Source organism: Saimiri boliviensis, chromosome 16, assembly GCF_048565385.1.
Source record: "Saimiri boliviensis isolate mSaiBol1 chromosome 16, mSaiBol1.pri, whole genome shotgun sequence".
NCBI classification, from domain to species: domain Eukaryota; kingdom Metazoa; phylum Chordata; class Mammalia; order Primates; family Cebidae; genus Saimiri; species Saimiri boliviensis.
This window is the reverse complement of record NC_133464.1, coordinates 58728532-58753824: the sequence shown is the minus strand read 5'-3', so window position 1 is coordinate 58753824 and position 25293 is coordinate 58728532. Positions and strand designations below refer to the sequence as shown.

The following is a 25293-nucleotide window of genomic DNA, read 5'->3' as shown; positions in this document are numbered from 1 at the left end:
ATGTGGAAGGAGTCTGCAGAAAATCTGGGAGAAAATATCCCAGAAAGAAGGAACAGAAAGTGCAAAGGCCCTGAAGCAGAAGAGGGCTCATGTATCCCTTCCTAAGAGAGCTTTCCCTGCTCTCTCACAATTTCTTTTTTTTTTTTTTCTTTTTTTTCTTTTTTTTTTTTTTGAGACGGAGTTTCACTCTTGTTACCCAGGCTGGAGTGCAATGGCGCAATCTCGGCTCACCGCAACCTCCACCTCCTGGGTTCAGGCAATTCTCCTGCCTCAGCCTCCTGAGTAGCTGGGATTACAGGCACGAGCCACCAAGCCCAGCTAATTTTTTGTATTTTTAGTAGAGACGGGGTTTCACCATGTTGGCCAGGACGGTCTCGATCTCTTAACCTCGTGATCCACCCGCCTCGGCCTCCCAAAGTGCTGGGATTACAGGCTTGAGCCACCGCGCTCGGCTCGCAATTTCAATTATGTTCTTTCTTTCTTGGGCACACTATTCTTTTCCTCCGAAGTGGTTTATCTCCATTTTATTATACACATGTAATAATAATAATATATATACACACACATGCGCACCGAATTTGTTTAATTGTCTCTCCTCTGGAATGTAAGAGCCACGAAGGCAAGGATCGCACCTGTTGCTGTTTTCTCTCGTTTGTATATGCAGAGTTCACCCTCCCGTTTCGCATTTCGTTATTGAACGAATCAGTATATTAAAAATGGATCATTAATGGCATTGTGCAATACATCATTCACAATGTTCCTCTCCCCAGTTGAGAATTTTCTTTCAGAAATCAGTGCATGGGCAGAGGAATCTCCCCTGAAGAACTGGCACGCTCCTTTCAGCTAATGAGCACAAATATGTCCATTGTCCTTTGGGGTGCAAGGAATTTTAGGCTCAGTAAGGACAATTCCTCCCAATGGCTTGGACAGGGCTGTCAGAACTAAATTCAAGTTGTTCAGAGTCTCCTCCTGCCACTCCTGCAACTTGCCTCCCTCTTCATCCTCCTAATAGGAGGTGAGCCCTTCCAATCACGATCATTAACTGACCCTGAGGTTATCCCCTTGCTGCAATAATCTGTGAATTGCAGGTTCATTCAATGCTCTTTAGATTATTTTTAAAGGCTTTTTTTTTTAAGTAGCAAAAGAACGCCTGATACATACTGTAAACTGGCAAGTAGAGTGCTGGGATGCCACTCAGACCTGTACTGAGACAGGTGATAATGAATTTGGTGTCAGCAATTCTTCAGAAACTATAAGAAAACACCCAGGTGTTCGAAGTGGTCCCAAAAAGGAAACAAATCCTTCCAGATTTCACGATGCCTGGGGTTGGTTTTCTCAGTGCTTCTCCTAGATCAGGAGCTGCGGAACCTCGGGGTAAGCCCTGCAGCTCGGGATTCCCGGGCTGTGGGCCCGGGGCAGAGAAGAGGCTCTCGTGTGCACACTCGCTCCGCCCCCACAACGCACACGCAGTCAGCACAGCCACAAGAGCGTGCAAGCGTGAGTGCACAGCACACCCACAGCGCACCGCGTCCAAACGCACGCGACCTCACACACCTCGGTCACTCACGCGCACACGCCGCCCCCCCCACCCCCGCCTCGCGCTCGCACACGCCCTCGCGTGCACCCGCAGGTCCCGCAGGGCGGCGAGGGGCGGCGAGGGGCGGCGAGGGGCGGCGAGGGGCGGCGAGGGGCGGCGAGGGGCGGCGAGGGGCGGCGAGGGGCGGGCGCGGCCGCGGTTGCCCCGCCAGGCGCTGCCGGGAGAGGGCGCGGCGCGAGGTTCGCGGCTGGCGTTCGAGTTGTTTGCTGGCTCCCCGGCGGCCAGACGCTCAGAGGGAACCCGGCCGGCTCGTGCTGCGCTGCCGGGAAGGAGCGCGCCCCGGGTCACGACGGCGCCCGCGACCCAAGCGCGGCCGGGACTGGCATCATGGACCCGAAGGCGGGCGGCGGCGGCGAGGAGGACGACTGCGTGGACTCGGGCGCCGAGACCGGAGGGTGAGCCGCGCGGGGCCGGGCCGCGGGCTGGGGGTGCTCTCCGAGTTACGCGGCGGCTCCTCCCCGGCAGGGGACCGGCGTGTGGGGCTTCCCCACCTGCGGGATACCCCGCTCCCTCCTGGACTGGCCGAGCTATCCGTGGCTGCCCCGGGTGGAGCGGGGCGGGGCGGGCCCCACCTTAGGGGAGGAAAGTGCAAAGACTCAAGGCTCAGGGCGAGCCCACCCGTCCCGTGAGGCGATGGGGAGCGCCTGGTGGATGCAGCGACCCCTTGTCAGCATCGCTAGGGGCAGGAGATGCTCTTGCACTTGTTCCCTCCCTCCTCGGGGACTTTCCTCCTCTAGCTCCGGAGCCCCCTGGAGTCCGGCCCCGGAGATGGGGAGAGGAGGAAAAGCAGGGTGGGACACCCGCGCCTAAAAGTCTTTCCGAAGTCGGCTAGGAGGATGGCATTTCTCGTTTTTATGGCTTTATCGTGGGACTTTAATCTGTGCTGCCGAGTCCCCTTCCTCGACTGCTCCAGTCCCGCCGAACTTCCTCACCCCGAAGTGCACCTGTCCCAGCCGGAACCGCTGGCCTGTGGCACCGGCGGGATGGAGATGGTGTTAGGATCTGGCCCTGCTTTTTTTTTTTTTTTTTTTTTTAAATATTCTCTTCGATTCAGCGGACTCAAACAATGAACTCAAACCTTTGGAGACTAATTAGTTCTCTCCCAACAACACTGTTTTCCTGAGCGGAACAAAAGACAAATGGCTTTTAGGAGATGAATGTCATTAGAAAGGCTTCCAGGCAGCCCCTATCTCTAGAGGACTTTCCTGTGCCGAGTCAGCGCCACATCCAGGCCGCGGGTCCTGACCCCGGAGGAAAGGGTGTCTTTTCCTATCTGGAGTAATCCTGGGGGAGGGCGGGAGCTGCCCAGACTACAGAAAGCCTCATTCCTGGAAGGTCGGAGAGGTTTTAGACTAATCTCAGGATTTGGCAACCCTGTGAGGGCAGGTGGAGAATCCAGGCCCACGATCAATCCGGAGTTCTAACCCAACCCCGGGGAAGCTCCCCATACAGTCCCTCCTGCCCCACCACTCCTAGCCCAAATGCGGGACTTGACTCACTAGGGCATTCACCCAGCAATGGGCTTTCTCTGTTATCCAAGCTCATCTATAGTTCTCTACAGCACCCAATTATAATCTGGTGGAGTAACCTGACGCTAAATGTAAATGCTAAACTCCCTTGCTTCTTCCCACACTTTAAGTGGCATTTATCAACTTTAATTGAAGATTCTTGGGTTTTTTTTTTTTTTCTGCCGCTAGTTAGCTGGGCCATGAATAGAAGAAACAAAGCAAAATTAACCAGCTCATTTGTAGCTGTGTTAAAGCGTTCATTAGTCTACTCATTTTTAATTTGCAGAGCTCACCTAAAACTGATCTTTTTGAAGGGCTCTGTCTTAGAGAAGGGAGAGGAAGTCCTGACCCAGGGGGTGACATGGCTCCAGGATCTGGACATCAGCATGACAACTGCCAGGCCTCCTGGGAGGGGCTCACCAGTCCTGCTGACACCAGAGCTTCTGTTCTCAGCTTCTGTTACTAAAATGTGTAGTTGTAGCAGGACAGAATTGTTTAAAGAATTCTTATTGTATCACTACCATCTTTAAGCTAAAGGAAAAATAGCATGCATTTAAATAAAATCGTTTCAGTGTATGCTTATTAGTCTTGTTTGCCATCTATTCATAGAGCCCTTTAATTTCAATTATCAAAAAGCTGTTCATCGTTTTTTCTGGAGCTTGCCCCACATCCTTTACCCTATCCAGCTTTCACAGAGATTTTGTAGAAAGCACATAGAATGCGCTCAATAAGTGTTTGCTATCGTTAGTTTTGGTTTGTTTGTTTTGGTTTGGTGTTTTTGTTTTTTGAGACAGTTTTGCTCTTGTTGGCCAGGCTGGAGTGCAATGGCGTGATCTTGGCTCACCACAATGTCCGCGTCCTGGGTTCAAGTGATTCTCCTGCCTCAGCCTCCTGTGTAGCTGGGGTTACAGGCAAGCACCACCATGTCTGGCTAATTTTGGATTTTTAATAGAGATGGGGTTTCTCCGTTTGGTCAGACTGGTCTCAAACTGGTGTGAGCCACCTCACCTGGCGTATCATTAGTATTTTTTAAAATGCAAATCTGATCATGTCTCTCCTTTTCAAACTTTTATGGCTCTGTCATCTACAAATGCAAGGAATTTAACGTATATACCCTGACTCCTGTTCCAGAGTCCCTTCTTCCCTCCCTGGCCATGTTTCTCAGCAGGTCCTTCTTTGCGCCTTATATCTAGCCACGTCCGACAGGTTTTTCTGTTTCCTTGCCTTTGTCAAGCTACCCTCTTTGCTAGCTCTGCCCTTTCCACCTGGCATGCCTGTCTGCCAGGTGAAACTCTACTCTTCTTTCAAGACTCAGCTCAAGTGACACATCTGCTAAGGCAGTGATCCTTAATTTGGGATCCATGAATTGCTTCAAGTTGTATGCAAAATGATGTGCTTTGTGAATTTGTATGAGAAGACAACTTATTTTTTTATCAGATTCTCAAAGTAGCTGGTGATCTCTTCCAAACCAAGTTTGGCAAGATATGAGACATTTCATTTTCAGCACACTGTGTGTGTCTGAGGTGTTGTGAGACATCCAAGTAAAGATGATGAGTCAGCAGTTGCATATATCTGTCTGGAACTCAGAAGGAAGGTCTGTATGACATTGCATTTGGGAACTATTTACCTAAAAATGGCAATGGAAGCCCTGAGAGAGATTAAATCAACTGAAGTTAATAGCAAGCACTTGCCTAGCATTTACTGTGTGTCCCCCACTGTTCTAAGCCTTTATGTATTTCATGGACCCCGCAAATCCTCCAACAACTCTGTGCAGCAGGTGCTCTTAAGACCAGCCTTGAGAAACTACGTTTAAATGGCCGGTCAATGATAATGAGCTGATAAAGGAACCTAAGAAAGAGTAGACATGGAGTCAAAGAAAGAATATGTAAATCACTGCAGCCAAGAGAGGTTTGAGTTTTTGAGAAAGGAAGGAGAGATCAGCTGTGCTACTGAGAAACTAACGAAGACGAGGAACGTGAAGCGTATTTTAATGGAGATGATGAAGCGAAGGAAGAGTGGTATTTGACATTGGGATGGTGGAGGCAGGAGTCAGATTAGAGTGGCTCTAGAAGGCAGTAGAAGGTGAAGAAGAGAAGACAGATTCCTTTGTTTGGAAAAAAAGAGGCAGTAGCTAAAGGGGAGAGTGGGGTGAGGAAAGATTTCCTAAACATAGGCACTAATTGAGCAGTCAGTGTGATAGAAAGGATTCTATAGAAAAGGAGGAGGAGGAGAAAAGATGATAATCTGTAGTGTTGGCTTGCTTGCTTGCTTGTTAACTAGACAGGGTCTCTCTGTCACCCAGGCTGGAGTGCATTGGTGCAATCATGTCTCACTGCAACCTCAAACTCCAGGACTCAAGTGATCCTCCTGCCTCAGCCTCCTGAGTAGCTGGGATTACAGACCTGAGCCACCGACACCATGCCTAGCTAATTTTTTAAAAAAAATTTATAAACACAAGGTCCTGCTATGTTGCTCAGAAACTTTTTTTTTTTTTTTTTGAGATGGAGTTTTGCTTTTGTTACCCAGGCTGGAGTGCAATGGCGCGATCTCGGCTCACCGCAACCTCCGCCTCCTGGGTTCAGGCAATTCTCCTGCCTCAGCCTCCTGAGTAGCTGGGATTACAGGCATGTGCCACCATGCCCAGCTAATTGTTTGTATTTTTAGTAGAGACGGGGTTTCACCATGTTGACCAGGATGGTCTCGATCTCTCAACCTCGTGATCCACCCACCTCGGCCTCCCAAAGTGCTGGGATTACAGGCTTGAGCCACCGCGCCCGGCCCAGAAACTGTCTTAAACTCCTGGCCTCAAGTGATCCTTCCATTTTGGCCTCCTAAAGCACTAGGATGACAGGTGTGAGCACTGCTTCTGGCCCTGTAGTGTCAGTATTCTGATAAAGTGGAGGCCGATGGACTTCAGACCAGAGGGGGATGGATGGCTTTAGGTAGGAGGCAGGGCATCCCCTCCTGCAATTAGAAGGGCAGACAAAATGGGGTTTCTATTTGGTGTAAATACAGCCTTTCACCATCTGAGGAGAATGGAGATTCAAATAGTTGTTTGGGGCAATGTTGAGTGGGTGCCCAGCTGAGATTTACAATTATATATTTACAGAGGCACAAGTTCCCCTTGTTATTTATTTTCCTGCAGCAATGCTCAACTACCTAGGGTCAGGCAGAGAGAGATGGTGGGTAGTTAGGTTTATCAAAGTTTGGGGGAAGGGTATGTAAACAAAACAGGGAAACAAGGGCTTTCAGGGTATTGCTTAAGCTGAATCCATCTGTTCAGCAGCACGATGGAAGAAACAGTTCCGAGAAATTTCATGGGTCCCACTGCCGGTGGGCAGGCCGGGCTGGTCACTTTGAAAGTTACAGTCACAAGAGCCAGCCCTCTTGCATTCAAATTCTTGCTCCTCCACTTAGGGACTGTGCAACCTTGATCCAGTGACTTAACCTCTCTCTGCTCTCAGTTTCCTCCTCTGTACAACGGGTATGGTGATAGTAGTACCTACCTCCTAGGGTTGATGTGAGGATGAAATGAGCCTGTATATTTAAAGTCCCTAGAACTGTGCCAGTTCAGTGTCTAGAACCCTCAGTACATGATTATGTCTCACCGTATTATTATTGTTATGAAGAACCCTCCAAATGATAAACTTAGAGTTTTGTATAATAAAAATGGTAAACTCAAGACCATATGTTCTTCAAGCTCATCAGAATAGATGCTCTGTTGCTTTTAAATACTTTAAGTAATTAGATCATTTAGAACATCTGAGAGACTACAGGGCATGCCTCGGTATTCTAATAATTATATTTCACAGATAAAGAAGTGGAGACTTGGAGGGCATATGGTTCGTTAGAGGCATGAATTGAAGCCTGGGTCTCCAGTGTACTTCCCACCTAGTGAAGTTGCCTCTCAAGGAGCTGTTTGATTTGTAATTAACTCCTATTTTCTGCTCAGACATTTTCTTTTGCTTGAAATGCTGCTGTTGCTGTCTTACCCACCTAACACAGGCCAAGACTAAAAGCAAACTAGTATTCTTCTGGGGCAATTGATGTCATTTTTTTTTCTGAGACGGAGTTTCTCTCTTTTTACCCAGGCTGGAGTGCAATGGTGCGATCTCGGCTCACCGCAACCTCCGCCTCCTGGGTTCAGGCAATTCTCCTGCCTCAGCCTTCTGAGTAGCTGGGATTACAGGCACGCGCCACCATGCCCAGCTAATGTTTTGTATTTTTAGTAGAGACGGGGTTTCACCATGTTGACCAGGATGGTCTCGATCTCTTGACCTCGTGATCCACCCGCCTCGGCCTCCCAAAGTGCTGGGATTACAGGCTTGAGCCACCGCGCCCGGCTGATGTAATTTTTTAACTCCCATTTTCCAAATCCAGTTGAAAGAAGCCTTGTGCTCTTGTGTACTTTCTATTAGCAAAAACTGGCAAGTCAGCTGCTGAGGGTGGTAAACCATCTTAAACAGAATCCCTTAAATAGAAGGACAGGCAGTTCCTTGTAAACGCAAATAAAAACCAATGCTTTATCATGACTGTTTCATTAGTGATGTCTTCAAGATTTGGCAGCTGAGCCACTCCTTCACCTGTGATGGATTATTTTCATTCATTAGTTTGGTCTGGCATTAATGAACTTCCACTTCCATCTCAGCTGTTGCTGAGCTTCTGAACGTATAGGGCCATCTCATGCCCTGTTTCTTTGGAGGACCTCCAATTGATACTTCACTGTGATTTAAAAAATAACAAACAAATCAGGGATCTAGAGTTTTTAAATAGGTGGATGGAAGAGAATAGGTGGGGTGAATTTTTAAATGGGACAGGTCTTTCAAAAGGTGAAAGAGGAAATACTGTATAGAAGACCAGATTGTTTGTTAGTTCTTTGCTATCTTTGTGTTCAAGGTGGAGCTAGTTAACACTAAATTTAATTCAGTGCAATTAGGGTTATCAGATGACGTTCATGATGCATTGAGCTGATGTTTTACAAAAACATCAAAATCAATTTTACAGGAATGCCAAGATCCATTCTTGTGCCATGATTTTCCTAGAAAATAATTTAGGAAGGTATTCTGTCTATATGTAGTATATTATTTGGTAACTAGGCTGCTGTCTGATAAACTGTCTTAAGTGCAGAACCTCTTTATATATAATCCCTGTATATAATATTGTAATTAGCGTATAGTCAAGGGACTACATCTAACTTTCTCTTAATTATTGGCACAAATACTAAATAAGTATAATATATGGAGATGTGTCTATTTGTCAGGTGTGTGAATGTACATAATTCTTGTGTTATTCTGCTCTATATCTTGTGTATAAATTTTTCATTCTAAATTCACCTTTCATGCTTCATTCTGGCAAAGTTGAATGTCTTATGCATAGCCAACTGAATGAATTCTTATGATGTGAGGCCAATAAACAGAAATCTCAAGGCAGGTACCCTACTGCTATTCCTTCCTGCCTAAAAAAAATGGGGGAGTACATACTTGTCCACTAGAACCCTAATACCTGGTGGTTCTCTGAAATTGTTTGAACCTATTACTATGCACAAAATTGTTTCAAGCTTTATAGTTTATATTTCCTGGCAGTATTTCTAGTAAGTATACTTTTGATGGTATTTGGAATATATTTTAAGAGCTATAAAAATGTTTACAGCACAATTCAGTTTATATTTCCAACCATGATAATTTTTCTAAGGAAAAGAAAATAAATATGAAGCTATATCATAAATACCTCATTGCTATGTGTTTTGTAAAGGTGAACAACCAGGAACGATCATTTAGCCAACAAAAGGGTTGAATAAATTATAGTATAAAACTTCATTTAAAATGATAATTACAGGAAATGTATAGCAGCATGTTATGGTATCAAGTGAAAAGAGCAATTCAAAATCATCTCCATCATTATGGCAACTGTGTGCAAATTTCATATACTGAGGATCAGAGGCTGGAGAGCAATGGGAGGCTGTAGGTGACTTTCTGTGTTTTTTCTGTTGTGACAGTGGACTGGGATGAAAGTTAGACTGCAGAGCTAGGCCATCCATCACAGAGAGAGGGGTTTGTGTTTTACACTAGTGAGCTTGAATTTCATCCAGAGAGAGACATGATCAGATTTATCCTTTGCAAAGATTGCTGTATATGGAGGGAACTGGAGCAGGATCAGTGTGATTGTCAGAAGGCTGACCATTCGGCGGGCCTGACCCTGAGGTGCCCTTAGTCTCTAGAAACATGGAGGGACTCACAGAGGGGCATCAGTTATCCCAGCACCTGGCCTAAAACACTAAAATACCATTGCACTTTAAGATTCTTGAACTATGTTTCAAGTGTAAATTTCATTCTACATACATATCCATCTGTATGCAGATCTTTAAAATGTATGCATATGTGAATCCCATCTGCTTCAAGAGAATTTGGAAAATCCTAGCTGAAAATACACATTTGAAAGCATAAAAGAAATAGAAATATAATGCGTTTTTATTGTGTGTTGTATTTCAATAGTCATGACGTTTCTTCAAAGTCTGGCCATCTTAAGATGATTTTATTGTAATCGAGTTGTCTTCCTGTTGCATCTATCACAGTGGATGTTTGCTGAGCAGTCACTAAGTTTATATATAGTTATGTTTCCAAGTATCATTCTAAAGTTTATATCCCAAATGGTTCCAGAAAGAATTTGATGCACCAGTACTGGGTTACAAATCCTGGGCTTCAGAACGTTGCTAATCCTTGCCTCTCCCCTGTCCATTGTCTCCCTTAGCCAGGGTGTTACCATGGGCTAGCCAGTCAATCCCTTCTGCCTTCAGACTCCTTCCTTTCTACCCACCCTGCACACTCACCTCAGTTGCTTATCATTGCTCACGTCCTGGTCTTGGTATGGAGAGTATCACTTTAATTTCCTAGTCAATAAAATTAAAAATTGAAATACATATATGAACACAGTTTGTAATATATAAAGGGATATGCATATGTTGGTAGTTATTCTTTCCAGTTTTAAAATTCATTGATTCCATGACTACTAAAGTATTTCATTTGCAAAAGTGAAAACCACATGTTGTTTTCTTCCATTTTGTTCCTCAACCAATAAATCAGTGCAGCATTTTGAGCGATGTAGGTTATTTTAACCAGTAAGAGGCATGCTGCTTATGATTTTTAAAAAACGTTTTGCATGTACTTTTTTTTAATGTAGCAAGAAGTTCAATGGAGTGAAAATTGGATGATTCAAGAAAGGCAACAGGAGACTAAGGAGATAAAAAGAATGTATTTCTATAAAATTAAACATAATTAAGCAGTTTATTTGCATAACTATGTTCCCTAACTACCATGGCAGAATAAATCCCTACGTGCTAAAGTGATTAATTTTCTACTGAGAATGACTTTGGGACACTAGGGGAAGAAAATAAACAGCTTCCATACCAAATTTATTGCCAGAGAGGAAAGTCTTAACAGCTAAATAAGTAGGGCAGAAACTTAGTAGAGATTAAGCAGATCCTTGGCCAGAGCCCCACTCTTAGAGAGGCCGAAGGCCAGCCGCTGATTTCTCAGCATGGAAACTGAAAGGGCAATTTCACCCCAGCCTTAGCCTGCCTCTTCCTTTTCCCTATCACAACTCACATCCTGTTGCTCTAATATCCAGCAGGCTCTCTTCTCAGATGGCTCTGAAATTGGGGGAAATATCATTGTGCCTTTGTTTCCTGGTGATCAGCCCCATCTTGAATGTGGAAGCCTTCCCAGCTGAGGTTCCCTCTCCTCACTCTGAGGATCCTCTGCTTATGTCAGCAAAGAACATTTCCCCATGGCGTAGTGCTTATTTGCAGTGGTTTAACCTTTTGAGTGAATCTGTGAGTGGTGAATCTGTTGAAAATTTGGCCTTCACCCCAGAAAAATAACTATTGAAAATTTTTGCTGAAGCTTTAGATGGCTTCTTCCAAACCCCATTAGAGGAATTTGCAGAACTCATGTGAAGGACCCCAGAATTCTAAAGTGCCTTTAAAGTTTTTCTTTCAAATTCAGATATAACTTTAGTTTATATAAAATGAACCTTAGCACTACAGTTTTTAATTGGTGACATTTCTTTAGCAGTTAAATGCCACTTACCATTGACTGTTGAAAATTCTGGCTTGAATAAATCGTTTGGATAAGGAATTCTACTAACACTGAGGTCTTGTGTTTCAGGTCCGACTACAGCCACCTGTCCTCCACCAGCAGTAAGTATCTTTTAAACATCCTTCAACATTATCTGATGGTCCCCCAAGAGGTCAGTACCATATCATCAGTATGTACATGCTTTTATAGTAGGTAAGAATCACCAAAGGCATCCTTGCCAAATAATGTAGTACAGGATGATTAACTCTAGAAGCAGAGGGCTTTTCCTGGAGAATCTGATCATACAGAAATTCAGCCTGAAGGATGTAACCCAGGCTTTATCAGCTGCTTCTGGATGCTTCTAGGAGCATCATCTCTGAAGAATCTGAGGTAGCACTTTCATTGAATAAACATCTATCGGATACCTGCTACCCTCAGGCAAACAAAAAGCTCAGAGCACAATTCCTAGATCCATGCGGTTGCTCCAATTTATGTCTTCTTGCAAAATCTCTTCTCTTGCATGTCTGCATCTGTAGGCAAATATCCTTCCCTCTCCAATGGAGGGAGCATCTATCTCTGGCAGAATCCTGCAAAATCTGTTAACAGTTGGAACAGTGATAGCTAAAGTGGAAAAGTGATAGCTAAATTCCCTAATTATAACCTACTTTGGTTATACATGCCCATACATATGTACTGATACATAAGTACATCGATATACATATATACAGTATATATAACTGATCTAGGTTATAATTAGGTATTTAGCTATCACTTTTCCACTTAAATGCGGCTAAAAGGAATACAGACATTGTTATCAATCCATCATCCTATTTTGTAATTCCTGGCTTATAGGTGGTTACTATATGTGGCAAAAAAAAAAAAAATGATCAGGAATATGTTTATAAAGACACTCTGGTTATTTAAAAAAAATGGTGCTTATATTTAATATTAAAGTATAGGTAAATGTACTCATGAGAAATTATGCCGCATAACTAGAAAAAAATTGAGAGTGATTAAAATTACTACATAAATGACCAAAGCCATTCAGATTGATTGAACACTTATTTTAAATTAACAAAAGTAATTGTCTTACAGTAAAAGCTCTGATTGTTTAAATCAATAAATACTAAATTGTTTTGCCCTATCCCACTAGCCTATTAAACTCTCGATTCTAAATAGTTCCCAAATGGAGAGACACTTAATTGGATTATTCTATTTATTGATGTTGTGGTTCAGTTTTCCTTTGCAATAATTGTGCAGAAAGTTTTATATCTGGATTTGTGATTTAGTGTCAAATTATATTTCATTATTAGTATAACTGCAATGAGCAATTTCTGGTCAGTTCAGCCAACTGGAGACCCAATGTTGCCCCTTAGTTATTAAGAACCATTAGTAATAATGAGAATAATGCTTCAGAGATTTGCGCTCATTCCCCGAAGCTCCTGCATTCCTGAAACCAGAGAAAGCTCAGTTGAACTCTCTCTCTGTGCCACCATTTTCATTCCACTCAGTTTTACCCAGAGGCTGCATTTCTTTTAAGAATAATTTTTCTAAAATACTTGTGTGAAACCTTAGCTCAATTTGTAGCTCACAAATCAGTCCTCTGGGTCACAACACAACACCTCTATAGCTATCAAAACTGGTAATTTGGTTTGGGATGTTTTTCTCTCCATTATTTTAATTGCAGTCTCTGAGTTGGAGTTTCTATTCATGCAGCTGGGATCAATACTCTGCTATTGCTCTTCCTTTCTACTTTAAATGTTTGGTGGTTCCTGCCTCAGTCTTTAGTGTCAGGGCCTCTTGGAGAGTGAGTCTGTATGTGTGTTTCAGTTAGGAAATGTATTTGACTACCACGATAGTGAAAAATAATGGTTAAACAAGTAGGGATTCTTTTTCCTCTAATGTTTAAGAAAAAAAAAAAAAGTCCAAGAAGGCAGTGCAGGTCTGGTGTAGAAGCTCCTTTTGTCGTCTGACTACACCATTCTCAGCTTTTGGCTTCCTTTTTTGCTTCAGAATTACAACATGGCTGCCTCCACCCCAGCCATCCCATCCCTGTTCTGAGCAGGAAAAAGGAAAGGGGAAGGGCAGAGAGTACCTGCCAGCTGAGCCATCCCCACTTTTTAAGGAGTTTTCTCAGAGACTCTACCCAGTAATGTTTACCTTTGCTGGTCACATGTTTATCTTGGACAGGTTTATCCCTAGTTACAAGGGAGTCTGAAAAAATGTTGTTTTCTTTAGTTACATTGTCACATCCTGTTTTTATTAGTAAGGAAGAAGGGGAGAGTGGATACCGGGCTGGGTGTGTGGCGGGGACTCTCCCTGCCTCAGCACCTGCATGGTGCCTGGCCTGCCTATCCTCCCAGCCAGAAGCATAAAACCTGGCCCCACTCACTTTCAGGAGAAGGCCCCTTGAGCAGCCAGTGAAGAGTAACATAGTTGAACTTGTTTGAAAAGATTTGGAAACAGTTTTAAAACCTAAAGTCTTAAATACTTTAAAGTATCAATTTGACAATGCTACAATAAGAAAAATTTTCCAAGTAGGTTTTTGAAATAACATTTCCCTGCAAACTACATAATCACACGGGTCTGCGTGTGGAGAAGGGTAGTGAGTTTGTCATTTATCCTGACTTAGTTGCAGAGCCTCTCTCAGTCACAGTCGAGACGGGATGGCACTGTTTGTGTCCAGCAGGGTCCCAGGCTGCCCCTGCCCTACAGCCACATTGTCCCAGTCCCCATTTGTCATCCTGGGAGCAGCTCCTGCATCTCATTGTCATTCTGCTGTTGCTGTCAGCCTCTCTCGACTCAGTGCCTTCTGAATGATTCCTGATTCCTGTTGAGAATTGAGAGTTAATTCTAATCATTCACTGTTACAAAGTGGATTATTCTCTGTCTGCAAGTGGTTCTTACTCAACATGCACAGGATGCTCCTTTACCCATTTGCTCCTGAGTTCACAGAAGCAGAAATGCTTCCTTAGGGTGAGCTAGCAGGAGCATCGACCTTGTTGCCTGTTTGTCCACAGCTGAGTTTTCATTACTAGGCGTTGTAATGAGACCTCCCTCCAGAGAGCACCATTCTGTTTAGTTGTTGACTTTCCTCAAAATGCAGGAGGCTGCTTCCTCACACCAGCTGCCCCACGGGAAAAAAAGAAAAGTTTTCACTAAGCGAAGGGTACAAGAGTGGTGGCGTGGTTAGGCGTCCTGGGTTCTAGTCCCAGTTCCACCATGAATTAGCCACATGCTCTTGGGTCATTCACCCTCTCCGGGCCGTCATTTCTTCCTCTGTAAATGAGATGATTGGGCTGGAAAGCTTTTAAGGATTTTTTTTCCCAGAAGCTCTAAGAGCTGGAGATATGAAATGTCCAGGAAACTCCTCTACAAAGAGATGGAAGGAGAAGGAAAGAAAGAAGCAGGGAAGTGCTGAGCCATCTATACCTTTTGTATTTGCTCTCTTTTTGACTCAGAATAAAAATCTGGAGGCCTGGGCATCCTCTCTCCTGGCCTATAGTGCAAATTCCAAAGCAAGGGCTGGCCAGAATCAACCCGAGCTTCTCTGAACTGTGAGCTGCCTGTACATCCGTCACAGTAGAGAGACAGTGGTGAGCGCAGCAGCTGCTCTTTGTCCCCCTCCCCTCACAGACCTGCACAGGTCTAGGGTAGAAGCAGGCATGTGGACTGCTGGCCATTGCCCTCTTTTCCTCCACCTCACAGATTGTGGAACTGCTCTTTGCCGACTTGTTCAAATCTTGGGGCGGGGGCATGACCAAGGCGCTTCTTTAACAATGGTTTGGTTTTGCGTGGGTGAATTTTTTTGGTTGCAATTGGTTCATTTGCCTTTTTCAGATTGACAAGGAAGGCAGGCTTTTTTTTTCCCCTCCATTGTTTTCTGAAAGGCTAAACACACTGCTGGCACTCAGGAAATCTCAATAAATCATAATATTTGCTAAGGAAGATTAATTTTTACTTTCAGAATTCTGTTTTTCCAGAAATCTGGTGAGATCATCAAGCCACTATGTACAATTTACATTCTTATGTGGTTTAAATAAAAGGGAGGAAATTATTTATAAATGAGAAAAAAGAAAAACAATAATTATGCCAGGAAAAACAATCAATTCTGCCACGTAATGCTAATGAAATTTGTATCATGTGTGATTGAATATTTCCATTCAAATAAAGATTATAATCATAGTTAATTACTCTTAGCAGATATTAGGAACTTAAAAATTATATTTTTAGGAAAGTATAACATTTATTGAGGCTCTCTATCCCCAGAATAAGCTGATAGGAACTAGCTGAAGATTTAACTAGTCCCATTTGAGGCTGTTCTGCAGGAACTATCACTATTTTTTCTCCTAATTTTGCTCTAAAACCATTCCTCCTCAAAACTCAGGCTAGTCATGAACACTTTATCTGGCTGGCACCTTAGGAACTGCCAGTGATGGCCCGAATGCCTTGTAAATAGCAGAAAGCACAAATGGTAAAAGATCGGGTGAAGTGACAGAGGGCTCCTCCCAGCCACTTGGCGATGCCTTGAGGAATACTCAGGCTGTGGAAGTCAGGGAGAAAAGGCCACGAACAGCATGCTCTGCTGATTTGCACCTGGGAACGCATACCAAGCTGTGCAAAAAAGGCACACATAATGGGCGGCCGTGAGCCACTGAAACTGTTCTTCAACCTACTGGGGCCTCAGTTTTCTGCTCTCTTGCATTTTGGCCCTACCTTCTTTTTCCAGCTTCCTGCTCTGCCCCTCCAGTAACTCAGATAGCCTCCCTCGCTGCCAACATCCTCCCTGCTGCTTTCCTGGGGTCGCCATGTCTGTGAACTGCCCTCGAAGCTGCCCCAAGTAGGCACAGCTGCTGCTCTGGGCCTCTGGATACACACTCTTGTTGAGGGAAAAGGGGTCAGGTGGATCACAGTTGTTTTTCAGATAGGCAAGTCCAGGTGTCTTGGTTAATTACAAGGCACTCTAGCTGTTCTAGAGCCGCCACGGGGGCTTGTCAGTTCTGCTTTGCTGCTCTGTCTGGAAAGACATCTCATCCCTTCCTAAGACTGTCTTTTCTCACAGGTGTATCTTTCCACATAAATGCTGCTTTCTGCCTTTAGTTTGTCAGTCGTTTCAACATTTTCTTGCAAGTTCATGATGCTAATGCAAAATGATGTTTTGATTTGGCCTTGGTCACACTTTTGCAACCCCTCAGCATTTTGGAGGGAAAGATTAGCTCATTGTGATATAATTAAGCAATTCAATTTGTGATAAGCCAGCTTTGAAGGCAACACATGGGAAAAGATATGATTGCATACTGTAAAACTCCTCGCCAGTGGGGAATGGGTGAATACATGTGATCCGTGTCTCCATATCCAAGAGCTAAATTCAGACTTGGGATAATAAAGTATTTATTATTTTGTTTTTGCTTTCATTAGAGGAAATGATAATTTATTGACAGATTTTGCTGATTTTAAAGCCAGTTTTCCATTACATCTCCAGAAAAGGAAGATCAGTGTGTCAGAAGACATGCTAGTACCCAATTTAACTTTGATCCATTTGTAAATGTTGGAGTCTTTATATTTTTCTTCTGTGTAAAATATTTTCCCTGTAATTCTCAAAACAAATATTATTTCAGAGTCTTATTCCACAAGATCTAGCCAAAACTCAAATCTATTTATTAATTCTCATAAAGAACAATTTTAGCTATTGAACTGGCTTAATTTTGTGATTAGCATGGAATTGGCAGTGTTTACAGGTTTTTGAAAAGACTCAAAAATCCACCTGTTCCATCCCTGGCCCCCCACCCCACTGCAGTGAAAGTGTCAGAAAGAAAAGTCACCAATATTCTCTAAATTCAAATGTAGTTTCTTAGAGTTAGTTGTATACCTTGAGTGTCTCGGTTCAGGCCTGCCCCTATTTTCATTAGATTTTTACTTCCTTAGCTTCCAAAGGGCTTATTAGTAATACTAATGACTGTTTGATATACTGTAATAAACCCAGCAGTTGACACAAAACAAATGAAAGCACTGGGGAGATGGTGTACTTATTTCCAAGTGGAGGAAAATCATAGGGTTTTGAATTTCTGCTCTGCCATCCACAGAGCTGGAAGCACTTGAGTGTGCAACTTCCAGCCAGTGAACCCCAAATAAGAATTATTTCCATTTTTATTATGTTTAACACCATGTTCTGGCACAACAGTCGTGTTTATTTGCAGAACTGTTCTCAAAGGAGATGCAGGGTGAGCTGTGGCACAGCGGGAATGAGTCTGCTGCCCTGGCTCGGGTTCTTCAGGAGAGGCTGCATGTCGGACAATGGTGTTGGGGATAACATGTTCCATCTTAGTGTGTGGCCACGGCTGCAGAAACCAGTGAGAAACCACTGAAATGCTGTACCTGTGGATAGATCAATCTGATTTCCTATCCAATGTGTCTTATTTTGTGGCTTCTCCTTCAAAGTGACTGTAGAATTAAAGCTTTTACTCAGAATCTGTTGCATTCCCGGCAAGGGGCATGTGGTACGTCTATAGCTACTGTCCCTGTTGGTGTATGGAAGAGCACCTTTAAGGTTTCTTTTCTCTGCCCCAGAAGGCAGAGGCCTCACTCCAGCTTTCCCTAACAGTGGAGAGAGGGCCCTGCTGGTGGTGGCTCTTCCCACAACCCCAGATGTTGAGGCTTTCTGTAGAGGGGGTTTGGGATCTGTCATGTTTCTGGGCCCGTGTCTTAGGGCTGGAGCCATTTAGCATGCAGCTGGTAGGTGACACTAATAGAAAGGCCACAGGCTTGGGTGCATCATTTATGGCAGGACTGGGTTTTGCAGCCACTCTGGTGGTGGCTCAGCCATAGCCTCAGAGCCACAGAATGCCAGCTGGCATGGGTCAGGGCATCCTGCTTGCTTCACATTTTGTCAGCAGCCCAGGGAATGCATTATGGGCTGGTAGAGCTTATAAAATCACCAAACTGGAAAACTTGCTGCTCAGAGTGTGGTCCAGGGATCACTGCATCAGCAGCACCAGGAGCTTGTTAGAAATGCAGAATCCCAGGCCCCTGAGGCCAATAAGTTGTATGTACTGAAAGTTTGAGGAACACCGCCCATCTCTTTGTTACGGGAGCTCACTCTTAAATCATTCCTGACACACCTGGCTTATCTGACTCTCTTCCTTTGGGATTCTAATTTTTAAAACCTATAGGCTCTAGGATCCACCTAAAATCTAGATTACAAGTTTTTCACTTGATACTTACATTTTTAAGTTTATAATAATTGAAAAGATTATGGTCATCCACTGAGAGTGGTTTATTCTAAAACAGAGAATATATCCCTTATGAAGAGGGTAGAGGTGTGTGTTTGGGGTTTGTCTGAGAAGCAGGTAGCAGCCTTACCTGTAGGACCATGGAAGTGGCAAATGAAACCTCTGAGGTGAAGGGATCTACTGAAGCTGAACGTGTGAGTCCATTAGATTGTTATTTCATGGTGTGGGGCCTGCATATTCAGAGTCCTCTGAATGGGAACTTGAAAAGCTAGCCAGTCTTAACTATCTGACAGTTGATAAGAGAAAAGCAATAACCAAAGATATGCATCAGGAAATCACAGGGTAAGGACAATATACAACACAGACAACTCCTTTGATGCTTTGCTGCACTGGCATCCATTGCCAAAAAAATATGGTTAGTCCTCTGGCTTCAAAGATAAGTTTGAATTGTGTGACTTCAACTCCACAGAGGATGTTGATTTCCATCCAGGATATGAAAGAAAAATGGAGGCAGACTTCTCATGATACATTTTTTTTTACCCCCTAAAATGCTGAAGTGGTACTTCAGGGATATCTCGTCTACCAGAATTGTCAGAATTTCCCCCAAGAGAGGAAACAAGAGTGAATAACTGCCACTACTCCTTACCTTAGTGTGCCTGGTGCTTTTCTCAACTTCAAAATAATTTTTTGTTACCCAAATAATACATAGTCATTGCAGAAAAATCAGAGAATACAGATTAGCGAAAAGAAGAAAACCCAGAATCCTACCATGCAGAAACAACCATTATACATAATTTGGAGTCTGCTTTTATAGTATTTTTTATAGTATTTTTTCTGAACATCTTTATAATTCTGTAGATATATAAGATTTTGAGTAATAACTTACTAAAAAATGGCATTATATATTGCATATATTGTTTTATAGTCTAATTTTCTAACTATAATGCAAACATCTTTATATGCCAGGAAACTCATTTCTATAATAGTTTGAATATTCATGTAGTATTCCCTTATATTTCTGCACTGTACTTTATTCACAAGTGCCCTATTGTTGGTCATACAGGTTTTATTCACTTTTTCACTTCTGTAAACAGCATTACCAGGAATATCTTTGTAATAGATCTTTGTGCACATCCTTCCTTATTAGAAGAAACTTCTACAGTTGGAATTGCTGGGGTAGAAAGTGTACTCTTTAAAGCTTTTGATCCCTATTCCCAGGGTATTCTCCGAAGGTGCCATTTTACTCTCCCATAGACATGGATGAGCATGTCATAAAAATTGTGATTTTTATGGACACAAAAGATTATCTGAATAGATGCATACGTAGATATAGGTTTTTTAAACAATGACAGTGAGCAGAATTGCTCAGTGGAGTAGATTATAAACAGGGAGACTTTCGGGTTTTGGAGACCCACAGGGAGGTCTTTTCTGCTCCCCTCTCTGAAGTGTGGTGTTGGTGACAGTCCTGCTCCAGCCTTGGACCACAGTAACAGCCATAGCAAAGCTATCAGTGCTCTGTCCAGCCTTTATGGAAAATATTTTCCACTCCAGTAGAGTTTCTATCTTTATTCAACATCCATACTGCTGGCTTTAACCCCTGATGGGATAGCAAGTTGGAAGTAGCTGAAAACTGTGATGCAAAAAGTCAAGTCATATCCTTTCAAGGTTACAAAATTCAGAGTCAACAGAAAACTCAGATGATGCCATCAGTCTTCCTTCTTTCTTTTCTTTTCTTTTTGAGATAGAGTTTCACTGTTGTTACCCAGACTGGAGTGCAATGGCAGGATCTTGGCTCACCGCAACCTCTGCCTCAGGGGTTCAAGCAATTCTCCTGCCTCAGCCTCCCGAGTAGCTGGGACTACAGGCGCGTGCCACCATGCCCAGCTAATTTTTGTATTTTTAGTAGAGATGGGGTTTCACCATGTTGACCAGGATGGTCTCGATCTCTTGACCTCGTGATCCACCCGCCTTGGCCTCCCAAAGTGCTGGGGTTATAGGCGTGAGCCACCACGCCCAGCCAGTCTTCCTTCTTTCTACACCTTCTCCCCTTCTTCCACATTTATGAAACTTCTATTTTTGTGCATCACCTGGTTTGGGAAGGGAAGGAATGTTCCATGTGCTCTTACTCCTCCTTTTATTTTGACCTGACCTGACATCTTCTGATGTTATTATTGGCATACAAAGGAAGTGAAGCTGAGCAGTTCAAATTGTGCTTAGAAGAATAATTTTCCTTTTTGTAACAAGAGTAGTTGCAAGGAGTGTTTCCTTTGTCATTTATGGAGATAACTGGGCTTTTTCTACAAGTCCATATTTAATGTTTCATTGCCTCAGGCTGGAGGAGAGTGAGGCCCCAACATGTAGAGCCATAGATAACCTGAACTAGGAAGCGGGAGGTCTCTCTGAGGCAGTGTGACGATTGCCATCTGTTAGATTGTAACAGTTTCTGCTCTCCATTGAGAACTCCTATAAGAAACTCCTATTACACTGAATGTGAATTTTCAGTCAGCAACTAAGATGTAAAAGTAGTACTGCTTTATTTCTCTACAATTGAGCTGAACTTCATCTTGAGCTGCTGCCATCACCCTCTATGTGAACACCCAGTGTTGCTCTTCCCAGGGATCCCCATGCCTTCAGGGCTCAGCCCAGAAGCGGCTCGATCCATGATCCTTTCTCAGAACCCTTCTGGCATACATTTTGGTCATCTTCCTTCCAGTCATCTTCCTCCCACCAGAAGCCCCAACTTGGCATCTGAGCTGGAAAAGTCGCCCTTGCAGCCTCATGTGTTCTTCTGCCTTCTGGTTCACAGTGTGAACCCTCTGCTCTAGGTTTTTAGCCTTTCCTGGCTCAGAAACCCTTTTCTGTCTCCAAAGCCCAGCTCTTGCAATAGAGAGCCTTGCCCTTCCAGACCATTTCCTCCGCTATGGGTTAAAACAAAATTTTCAGAAATTTGATTACTAAGTTTATCTGCTACCATCCTCCTTGAAGCAGTGAACAGCCTGGACTCTGTAGGTGAAGGGCCCCAAGGTGATAAAGCTATGGGAAAGGGAAACTTGCCTATTTCTGCATTTCATTCTCTACATCATTTAGAATGTTTCATCTCCCATTTGTATTTTGGTTGCATTTGTCACGTGTGAAAGTCTTGGCTTCTCAGTTAGATTGTAAGCTGCACAAAGGCAAGGACGAGCTATGTCTTCTCCTCCTATTTGCAATCACTAGGGCCTTCAATGAGAGCGGGCACTTCAGGACTAAGCTCAGCTGAAGTATAAAGGAGAGCACCTTGAATTAGGAGATGTTCATTTTCTTTCTAGACCCACCATTGATAAGTGGCCAGATCTCTGTAAAACTAGGGGGCTGGACTGACTGTCTTACCAATCCTTAATTTTCTAGTCATGTCCAGTAAGTTTGTGCTCCAAATGGGCCCAAGGTACACATTTTCTAAGGAGACTTGAAAACAAGGACTGGAGATGTGTCAGTATTATATTGAAATGTTCAAAACACTTCAATATTCCACTGAATTTTAGGCCAAAAAAAAAAAAAAAAAAATGAGTCCCCAGGCTCCATCCATTTCCTACATTGCTTGGGTTTCCTACATTGCAAAGCCAATGCTGGGTTTCGTCACTGCTGTGTCTGCTGCGTTCAGGACGTGTTTTATAAGCACATATGCAGCGGCTTCCCTTAGAAGAGTTGCAACAGCTAATCATTGTTCATCTGATTTCTCAACATCCTGCCAGTATAAATCCCTTTTTAAAATAAATCTTCACTAATATAATTGTAAGGATTCCTCCCACGAGCTCTAGTATAAGACTGAGAGGCCTGGAGCTTCCTGATGCACAAATCCTCGGGATGGGCTTAGGCTAACATCTTCCTCTTTTGTCGTTTTTTGTTTGGTTCTTTTTGGTAGATTTCTTTCATTTCTTAATACAAGTGAGTATTAGTTCTGTTGCTCTTGTTTCCAAGCCCTGCTCTGTCATCTCCGGATCTCTAGTATTTGTTGAGATCCTGACTTTCTCAGAACGACTTTGCTACAAATGAAAATGACAAGCACATAATGTGGTGTAGAGAGAATTGGAATTACTGAGAAGAAAGGACTCTGTGTAGAATGCTACAGTCTCTTCAGGCATTTCGAACTCTGGAATTTTTATGTGAGAGGAGTCTTAGTACATCATTAAGCGTGGTACATTGCTGTGTGTCAGACCTGCATTACCTTCTCATAAACTTTCAAAATCCTTGCAGTCCCAAGGACTTACACACATACGCTAGAGATGTTTAAGTGCTTCTAGCTGCAGTTATGCCTCCTCAGACTAATTACACATCAACCTCCTGGTCTTCCCTCAGAATCTCTGTCAAACTGTGTCAGAATTTAAAGTGTCTCTGTCATTCTCTGGTTAGTATCCAGCTTTTGCTCCCCTCCCCACCCACTCCCTGCTTTTTCCCATCAGGAGAGTATGTTTCAGAATGACGGACCTGAATGAAGCTTAGAAATGCATTTTAAGAAAGATGGATGCCCCATTCCCAAGTGGAAAAAAAAAAAAGCAGGGTATCTAAAGTATCTGCCTTACTTTCTATATATTTGTTTCTTAATAGTGTCCTGAGCTCAGGAATATGCATTAGACATCCAGATCCCTGACACACTTTCTGCAGCAAACAATAAAAAAAAAAAAAAAAAAAAAAGGGCAGTCAAATAACTGTGATAGCGACGGCACCCTTCTTATAAAAGCATGAGAGGGCCTGTAGACCAGAAAGATCCCTTATTGTACTCCTCTGCCAAATAAAAATGGAAATTTTGGCTTAAACATTTCAGCCTATGGTCAACTCTTCGGACAGGACAGTTCTGTGAATTCAGGCTGAGGAAGTTTATGAATGCAGTTTGGATGTCCATGTTAAAAATCCTGTATGTCACTTCACTGCTACCACAGGTCACTATTTCCAAGCCTTCATCTAATTTCACCTTCATTTCGGGGCTGGCACTGTGACCAGCTTCACTACTTTCACAGCCCAAAATTGCAGGCCAACCAAAGGCCTTTCCAAAATTATAAAATTACTAAGCATTAACAAAGTCTGGAATTTTGTCTTAAACATTGGTGGAGTAAGGGAGTTGCTTACACATTTTTAATTAGTTCAAAGTTTCAAAGAACTGGCTTCTAAAACTGTGAAAAAAAGAGATGAAGGCAGGTTATTCATTACATTCTGGATGAATAGCGTCTCCCAGGAAGGAATTTGGAGGCCCCTTTCTGAAGGCGTCTGTTTCTGTTCTGAGGAATGCCTCAATGTCCAGAGGCCGGCCCTCTGTGAGTTTTGTGTTCACCGTCATGCAGAGCTTTTTCCTCCTGCTTTCAGATCTGATTTTTTTTTTTTTTAAGACGGAGTTTTGCTCTTGTTGCCTAGGCTGGAGGGCATTGGAACCATCTCAGCTCACTGCAAGCTTCTGCCTCCCACCACATCCAGCTAAATTTTTTGTATTTTTAGTAAAGATGGGGTTTCACCATGTTGGCCATGCTGGTCTTGAACTTCTGAACTTGGGTGATCTGCCTGCCTCTGCTTCCCAAGGTGTTGGAATTACAGGCGTGAGCCACCGTGCCCGGCCAAGATCTGGTCTTTCTTTACAGTGTCAGCCTGTGTTCTGGACTGTCTCTGTTGTGTGTGTGATGCACTCTCACCTGAGTTTTGTGCCACTGGATCACGTGGATCTGGTTGGCAGACCAGTATCGCAGCCCCCAAGCTACTCAATGCCACAGAGGGGGGCTTTAGAAATGTAAATAAGGGGCCCGGCGCGGCGGCTCAAGCCTGTAATCCCAGCACTTTGGGAGGCCAAGGCGGGTGGATCATGCGGTCAAGAGATTGAGACCATCCTGGTCAACATGGTGAAACCCCGTCTCTACTAAAAATACAAACAATTAGCTGGGCATGGTGGTGCATGCCTGTAATCCCAGCTACTCAGGAGGCTGAGGCAGGAGAATTGCCTGAACCCAGGAGGCGGAGGTTGCGGTAAGCTGAGATCATTCCATTGCACTCCAGCCTGGGTAACAAGACCGAAACTCTGTCTCAAAAAAAAAAAAAGAAATGTAAATAAGGAGTTTATTCAACCTTATGCAGGTCTCAAGCCAGGCTCCGTGGCCAGATTCCTAAACCAAACAGCCTGCAACAGCTGGAGGTGCCCTTGTTCACAGTCTGTTGTCCTCATGGAGGATTACTGGGCATTGGGGTGTTGGCAGTAGTTTTGGCGCTGGAATGGGGCACGGCAGATTATTCAGTTGATGGTAAGCGGTTACAGCCGCTGCCTTGGAAACCACATTGAGCGTGTGTGTTGAGTGAAGTGTCTGTCTGCAGGACTTAGCTCCCCAGCTTTGTCTTCTATATTTGTTTAGTGTCTATCTCCCTCACTAGATTATCAGCTCTCTGAAGGCAGAGACTGTTTTATTCACCACTGTGTCCTCTAGTGCCTGGCACATGGTGGGTACTCAGTAAACATTCCTTGATTAAATAAATGATGCAACTACATTGCAAACTGTCAGTGACAAATTGTGTCTAAAGTGGCAATATTAATTGTGGCCCAAACATTCTAGAATGGGATACCTGAGCTTGTCATATCCTGAGACTTGTCTGGGAAGTTCTTTGGAATGAAAGATCCTTCAACTAGACATGCCCGCTCTTGGGGAGTGGGTGCTCTTGGGGACACACCAGTTGGCCAGTTCTGGGAGAAGAGCTTGTCTGGCAGGCACCAGCCAGCAAGAGGCAGTGCAGGCAAGGCTGATCTGAAGCCCAAGACTGCAGAGAGTGGTAGATAGAGTCAGAACTCTCTGTCTGCAGGGCCCTGGCACAGGCAGCACTGAGGTAGGTCCAGCACCCAGAAGTCTGTCGACAGGCAGGACTTCTATCTCCTGCCCTCT

General features: G+C 43.7%; 1 protein-coding gene across 1 annotated transcript in view; it reads left to right on the top strand.

The window, feature by feature from the left end:
• The first annotated feature begins 1726 nt into the window (after positions 1-1726).
• Positions 1727-25293, top strand: part of FAM124A (family with sequence similarity 124 member A) — a 57509-nt gene continuing 33942 nt past the window's right edge. Inside the window, exons 1-2 of the mRNA XM_039473446.2 lie at positions 1727-1992; positions 11268-11299. Coding sequence (XP_039329380.1) covers positions 1925-1992; positions 11268-11299 — 100 coding nt within the window. The 5' untranslated portion in view covers positions 1727-1924. The remainder of the gene's footprint in view (positions 1993-11267; positions 11300-25293) is intronic.